The sequence below is a fragment of the Cynara cardunculus genome (assembly GCF_001531365.2).
Source record: "Cynara cardunculus var. scolymus isolate 2C chromosome LG 5, CcrdV1, whole genome shotgun sequence".
Taxonomy (NCBI): domain Eukaryota; kingdom Viridiplantae; phylum Streptophyta; class Magnoliopsida; order Asterales; family Asteraceae; genus Cynara; species Cynara cardunculus.
Window position 1 is genome coordinate 2,905,247 of NC_037532.1, and position 8,262 is coordinate 2,913,508.

General features: G+C 31.9%; 1 protein-coding gene across 2 annotated transcripts; it reads right to left on the reverse strand.

The window, feature by feature from the left end:
- Window positions 1-2,681: 2,681 nt before the first annotated feature.
- LOC112513659 lies at window positions 2,682-7,194 on the reverse strand. Of its 2 annotated transcripts, XM_025119993.1 has the most exons (4): window positions 6,810-7,192; window positions 3,600-3,719; window positions 3,409-3,510; window positions 2,682-2,989 (listed from the first exon to the last, which is right to left on the reverse strand). In XM_025119993.1, exons 1-4 carry the CDS (start codon window positions 7,105-7,107, stop codon window positions 2,862-2,864), a joined length of 648 nt encoding a protein of 215 aa, XP_024975761.1. In that variant the 5' UTR covers window positions 7,108-7,192; the 3' UTR covers window positions 2,682-2,861. The 2 variants fall into 2 exon arrangements, with proteins under 2 accessions (XP_024975761.1, XP_024975762.1); XM_025119994.1 differs by lacking the exon at window positions 3,409-3,510 and having other exon boundaries at window positions 6,810-7,194.
- Between the last annotated feature and the right edge of the window lie 1,068 nt (window positions 7,195-8,262).

Below are 8,262 nucleotides of genomic sequence, written 5' to 3' on the forward strand. Positions count from 1 at the left end.
TATATATATATATATATATATATATATATATATATATATATATATATATATATATATGGGGGTTTAATCATATGGGAATTATAAAATTTGTGAGATCCATAAAACTTCTATCTTAAGGTTGCTTCACATGATATATTTAATGCATTGATTAACATATATTTGTTTCATATGTATTCGGTCCACAATCTGAAACTTTTTACGTGTATTTTTGTTCTACAAACACGTTAAAAATGTTTATATTATAAACCGAGAACATATGAAACAATCACATTGTAAAACAAATATATATTAATGAGTGAAGTAATATAGTCAAAAAAAAAAATCATATAAAATAACACATAATATATCGGGTCTTCAAAAATCTCACAGCTTCAAAAGTTTTCAAAAAAAGTCCTCCATATATTATATACACATACGACAACTGATTTATTCAACAACCACTTTTACATTTAATTTAATAGGGAATAATGTATCAAAAACTCTTAAAAACCATTTTTTATGCATTATGTACTGTTTATTGATGCATATTACTTAAAATTCAAGATTACGAATAATTGTGCATAAGTACAATTTATTAAAGCTCCATGTTTGAATTCATGTAACCAATTACAGGTAAACATAATCAAATATACGATAAACATCTCATTTTAAATATAAAAAATCTAAAATATAATTATGATAATAATTGAGTTGTAACAAAATACTTAATTATTATTTTTATAAAAAAATTATATTATTAAACCAAAAATAATCTATACTATATTATAAAACATTTGACAAAAACTCTTAAAAAATTATTTTTTATGCATTAAGTACTGTTTATTGATGCATGTTACTTAAAATTTAAGATTACAAGTAAATTATGTATAATTACAATTTATTAAAGCTCCATATTTGAACTAATATAACTAACTACAAATAAATATAATCAAATAGAGGATAAACATTTTATTTTAAATATAAAAAATCTAAAATATAATTAAGATAATTATTGAGTTCTAACAAAATACTTGATTACTATCTTCATAAAAAATTATATTATTAAGCCAAAAATAAAAAAAAATGAATTAAGGAAATTCCACAAAAAAAAAAGAAAATTTTTAAATTGTTAGTCTGGTACTAGTATCAATATATATATTTTAAATTTTTATGATATTTTCATATTTATATTTTACACGAAAATAAAAACATCTTCGTTTTTCCTAAAAACCACAAAAAACCATATTATAACATCGTCTGAGATAAAAAAAAAAAAAAACAGAACATTAAAATCGAAATGTATCTCGATATATTGTACGAGTACCCTTCTAATAATAATAATAATAATACAGCTAAAAAGACATTAGGATAAATAATTCTTGTAAGTTACGTGGAAATTGCATTTTCCTTTATTATTGTTGTCAACGTACAAAACGTTTATTTTTAACAAGTACAAATGACATTTAAATGTAATAATATAATAAGACTCAAAATGTCATCTATAACACCCTATTCTTCATACAATTAATATCAAAATAATATAATAAATATAAATATTTTTTAGAGATAAAATAACAAATTAATGAACCATTTATCAAATGTTTATCGAGTAAACGTTTGCCGACAATAGTCATCGGTTTTACTTACCTTGTCGTGTAACATTTTCTACCGTAAAAATGGATTATTAGCAAACATCTTTTATTCAGTAAGCACTTACCGGGGGAATGTCTTCTCCCTCACTTGTTGGGTAGAATTATTGGTCCTTGCTATGCCTCTTATTGAATAAGATTATTGGTCACTGTCATGATATTCGTTAAGGTAAATGACACTCATTAAATGCTTACTCGGTAAAATTTTGGTAAACAATCCATAAGTTTTTTTATGAAGTTGTATATTTTAATTACAATAAATTATACTACATTATTGTTTTGTACACGATATTTAATAGATGTTGTATTTTTCTAATTATTTTTTTATATGACTTTTTTTTTAATTAACCTGGATATTTCACCCGTTAAAATGTCGTTTTTACTAATATATACTTTTTAAAAATAAATCACTTAATATGAAAGATTTGGGCAATTTTGTAATTTTAATAATTTTTATAAAAGGTTTTAATTTATTTTCTTTCGGTCACTTTCCTCTCACGTTTGGGAGGAAAGTTTTAAAAGGAAACTAATCTTTATTTTCCCTGATTTCCTTTCTCTCTTAAAAGAGTTTCAAGAACACGAGTTCTTTATTTTCCCGGACTTCCTTTAATTCCTTCGTAAAAAAAGTTTCAAGAACACCGCATTAGCGTTGCACCAGGCAACACTTCTTACCAGATCAACACTTACCTAATTCGTGTTAGTAAACGACCCTTTAAAGTGGAACACTAAAATGTTCACATAAAGCTATTTCTATAACAATGAAAAACGGATTACCAACAGAAATTTGTAACCGCCAATCGAATAAGAGTGTGGTTTGGGTAAGAGGTTGAATCTAGGTAAACACCGACTGAAAACTGATATTTATCAAATGTTGGCAAGTACGTCTAGATAAATGCTCATTGAAGCACCGTAAGTCAGACAACAACCCCTTCCTTACCGGGCCAACATCTCTTATGGGCTACGGTGTGTTGGTAAACTACATCCATTCTTAACGGGTCAACTTCACCCGATAAAAGGCGGTCATCCCTTTAGTAAAAGGCGACCACCTTCGAGGAGATGAAAGAATATTACATTACATCGAGGCAAAATGCAAGTTTTCAGTATACGTAATACAACAAGAACAGCACATAACACACCTATCGATTTTTAAAAATTGTCGATGCAGAAAGAAAATAATAGGTTCAAATCTAGTATATATATGCAGTCTACTTGCTTACAGTTGGTGTCTTGATATTATCTGATTTTCTTGCAAGAAGCCGGGAGAACCATTTCGTCCTCTCTCATCCGCTTCATATTTATGCTCAGAAAACTGCACGGAAGTCGTGTTTTGGAAAGGGTTTCGGAGCAGGTGTATTGTGAACCTGAAAGTTACAATCAACAGCGGCCTCGTAAAGATATACAAAATCCAAACGTTTTCTTAAAAACTAATGTAGGAGGAACTGGTTTATTTAGCTAAATGACCTTCCGACAAGTGATTTTTAAATCCAATCACCTTCTAACAAGTTTCTAATTCACTCGTCAATTAAAAAGTGACATTCTCAAACCTGTCAAAAGGTCATGGATTTAGAGAAAAACCTGACTGAAGGTCATTTAACCAAAGAGGAATGACAATGTTCTTGGTTTATTCAGCTAAATGACCTCCTAACAAGTGCTTTTTCAAATCCATGACCTTCTGACAGGTTTCTAATTCCTACATTCTTCAGTTAAATAGTGACATTCTCAAACCTGTCTGAATGCCATTTAACTCTCTAGGAACTTACTTCAGCACCCAGCAGCATACCTGATTCATCCACTTTCAACCTCTTTAAAGAAGAACTGGCATCTTCTTGCTTTCTTTTCAAAGCATTAGTTATAAAGTGTTTACGACTTCCGTTATCGACATCTATAAGGATAACCATTTAGCCTTAGTTTAACTTTAACCCCTCTTAAGATTTAAACAAAAAAGACGAAGGAATGAATTGAAGGCGTTACCCGGATCTTTGAACTTTGTTTTTTTGATCGAGTTTGAGTCCTCAAGCGGTGGTCTCCTATTGATGTTGTCGTATCCCCTATCGCTCATGCTCGGAGTCCCATCTACCGAATCATGTGTTCCTGAAGAGTCACAAAATATTTGAAATAGCGGTAATAGCGGTGGTATAGTGGTCCAAAAATAATGGTTCATATAATATTTTTTTAGAATTATATATATATAATATATATATATATATATATACATGTATGTATGCATACATAAACATATCATATGCACTAATTTTAAAAATATAGTTTCAACATCAAAACATCAACTTAAACTAGTTTCACAAAACAAAATAGGAAAAGTGCTCATAAACGAGCTAATCACAAGCAATAGGTTCAACATCTGGGTCAACATAAATCTAAAGAGGCCCAAGCTAAAATATCGGAATAACAGTCCGCAATTTCACCTTAAATATCGCTCATATATCGGTCAATTGCGTCGCCAATATCGGAAACGCAATTTTCACCGCAATTTGACCACGGCAATTTTACCTTAGTCCGCAATAGGCTATTGCACTATTGCACCACTATTGCACCACTATTGCAGGCAATAGCGCCGCAATTAACAGCATAACTCCAATATGAGACATTATATGGCATCTTGATAATCATTTGAAAGTAGTACTCTGAGTGTGCGCTTGGTACGCAGACAGCACCGGACAGGACCGAACGAGTGAGGTAGAGAGGTGAAAGAGTTATGGAAGATTATATAGTTTTAATTTAACATTTGGTAGTTAATAATTTACCAACCTTGTTCCATATTTCTAATTTTTGTTCTACCTATTTTTGGTGGACAAAAAAAGATGCATTTTTGTCCCGCTCAGTACTCTCTGTCCTATCCAATCCAGTGTCGAGCCAAACATGGGATGATGAGTTTTTGTTCTGTTACAATCACGTCCCGGTATGTATTTTAAGTATGATTGTATGAATTTTGATTTTCGAAGATTTCCCGGCTTGAAAGAAATGTGGCACCCATTATAAACAACCAAATGTATACCGAGAGAGTATTTAGCGATATCACATCTCTTTCTCTTTGTTTATTATATATGTGATTGCCTTTGGCGTCATAAATGCTATGTATACTCGAGATTTCTTTGAACAGTTCGAGGGTGTTCTAACATGAGATATGAAACAGTATTTAGTCCTTACCCAATTATATATATTTTTAACGTTTAACCCAATTATAAATGTTCTAGTCCAATTATAATGTTTAAAGTTTTAACTCTTTTAGCCGATTTAGTAATTCCGTCCCCGCAAAAATTGTTTAAAGAATGATTTTGTTTACGTGAATTTCATATGTTAAAATAATGATCCATAGTTCAATACTACAAATTATGGTGATATAATGCAACACAATCCATGTTCACTTCTAATTCAAATACTATGAGTTTGATCTCAATAGTCAGAGTTAATCATTGACAACATGAAGTTACTGAAACCAATTAACACGCAAAACGCCTTATATGATTATGCACAAGCATAGAGTCGGGTTTGAACTTGATCAATAACCAAATAAGAGAACATAAGAATGGCCAAATCAACCAAAGGGCATTTGGTCTAACGGTATCGTAGTCTTTGGCCTCCTACGAGGTCAGGGGTTTAAACCTCACTAAAGATGAGGAGGGTGTGTGAGTTTATTTGTTGCATTTTCCGTATATAAATATTACATACTTCAAAAAGAACGGTCAAATAAATATGATAATACACATTAAACTCACTTGTAAAATTGCATATGATTACGAGCAACTTGGGCCAAGGCGCGCGTAATCGCCTGTGATTTAGGTGAGTCACATGTGATTTGGGCACCCTTGTGTTCTCTTATTTTGACCATGCTCTAGTTTGATCCTCACACACACACACGCACATGCATATATATATATATATATATATATATATATATATTAGGGATGAGATAGGGAGAGAATCCTGGAAAAAAAACCATCCAAACGGAGATGATACAACAAATGTGATTAAAAAGGCAGTTATAACCACCTTTTCTTCAAAAGACATGTTTCCTCTTCATTTTTAAATCGAAAATCACCGCAATGGAAAAAAATTACACCAAAGAAATGATCATTTTATTATCTTTAATTTGACATCCACTTTAATATATATTTTTCATCTGTTTTTTCATGGTCTCCCTGTTCTTAAAAAATTTCTTTCTAGGTCTTTTTCATATATACAGGGCTTAACAATATGAGACAACTAACCACAATGGTGGTGTCTGATTGGTTTGAGCTTGGCTCCAAAGGTCAAAAGTACCAAGAGGTCTCAGGTTCAAATCCAAGGAGGAATAAAAATCCCCTTGTGGCTACGGTGGTTTAAATGCGGTGACTCCGGACTATCTGTAAAGCAGGTGGTCGTGCTGGGATTAGTTGGCTTGCATAGCTGGTTGGATATTCAGGTTAAAAAAAACATGAGACAAACTCCATATATTGTGATAACTATTGGGAATGTTGGGAACTTTTATCTTAAGATATTGTATCGTATTATTTTTTCAACTAGCATTTAATGTATCGATGTACATATATAAACACATACGTACACAGAGAGAGATTGGCTTAATCAAGTGACCTATTAAGCACTTTCAACAGGATGGAGTTATTGAGATATACACACAACCACATTATATGATTACACACACATATACGTACATACATATATATATATATATATATAGGAGTGATCATATGAAAACCGCCTTCATTTGTGTAAACCGTGCAAACCACCTTCATCTATCGATTTCATTGTTTAATCTTATGAAATTTTTTCATTAAATTGTTTAATCTTGTGAAATTGTTTCATATAATAATTTTTTTGATGAAGTTGTTTCATATATGGTTGTGAAATTATTTCATATAATACTTAATGAAACTATTTCATGTATTTCTCTAACATTAATGAACTGTTTCATAAAATAACGAAGATGATAATATCTATGATTAACAACCTCCACAATAAAAATATTAATCAACCTCTCATAATTATAAAAAAATAACAAAATGAAAAATTATGATCGGTTGAATGCGGTTTGCACAAATTGAGTGGTATGCATTTGATCGCTCCCCTGTATGCATGTATGTATGTATGTATGTATGTATATATATATATATATATATAGAGAGAGAGAGAGAGAGAGAGAGAGAGAGGGAGGGAGTGGCTTACTTTTAGAGCCGGATTTGGATAGCTTGCCGTCGATAACTAGGGCGCCGGAACCACTAGTTCCGGTAGAAAGTCCTCGTGATGAGAAAAACGAGATTAGAGACTTCCAGGTGACGGACGATGCAATAAGATCGACTCCCCTACTTATGAAGTGACCGTTTAACTTCAACGTCGCCGGTTCCAGGCCGAAGCTCCGGGCAATAGAGCCAAGGTCGAGCCTCTGGTTTTCATCGGCCACCAGCTGCACCGCCTTCGATAACGACGGGCAAAACAGCTTTACCGTTCTCTTGCTCTCCGACATTTCTTCTCTGTTTTGCAAGTTCTCAGGCCTTCTGGAAGTGTCTTTGCAATCAATCCGACCTAAATATGACAATTTAAACAGGCACCATAAGATGCATCTAGCTGTTTGTACGGTACAGGTTTATAATGCATGTCCGGTGCATAATATCATCACGGTACAGGTTTATAATGCATGTCCGGTGCATAATATCATCTCATTCTATTTCAAAGGACTCTTAGTTGCTGAATGCTTTGGTGTAAAATTAGTAAGTGATTATTTGATTGTTGTTGAATAGTTTGGTGCATAATAATTAAGAGATATATAGTGCAAAATGAAATTTAATCATTTGGTAATTATTTACAACGAAATTAGGACGTTGATTAGTTAATAGAGACACATGATACAAAATCATTCAGAGGGTTTTGGAATCATTAAGAGACAAACTTTTTTTAGCTAAACAATATTCATTTTCTAACGATTCAGATGTTGCCTCTTAATAAAACTATTAAGAGGTAAACAAACAACCCCTCAATGGGTTGAGTGGAAGGGTTTAGTTATTTATGTTTTAATTATTTATCTATTTATATCTATACTACCTTATAAACCATATTTTAAAAAAGTCTAAAAAATAAATTTTAAGTCTTAAAAACAGCATAATACACTACAGTTTTATACATTAGTCTTAAAATCTTTTAATCTACAATTAAAGTAACATACGCTACAAGTTACCAATGCCCGCTCACAAGAAATCGATTCCGGCTCCCAAGGACGTTGATTCCTTCTCCCAAGGCAATGATCCGACTCATTATATTCAATTTCAAACAACTGGAACCATCAATGGAGGTGATTCACGTTCTTGGGAACCATTAGTGCTTCCCTCCTCCTTCTGGCGTCCTTGCCGCCTCTCCTCCCGGTTGCATGGCCTCCTTTATGATAAAATGGTGAACCGAAGAGAAGGAAGAAAATGTACTCTGATTTTTCTTACTCTCTCCTCCATCTTCTATTCTTTTCGTGTTAAATGAAGGTAAGAATCAAAACCCTATAATCCAAAAAAAGTTGTCATCTTTTAGTCAAATGTAAAGCCCAAAGCAAAATTTTTTGATCTGAATGCAATTTTAGCTATAAATTTGTTGATTTCAACAGACTTAGAGATTAATATATATATATATATATATA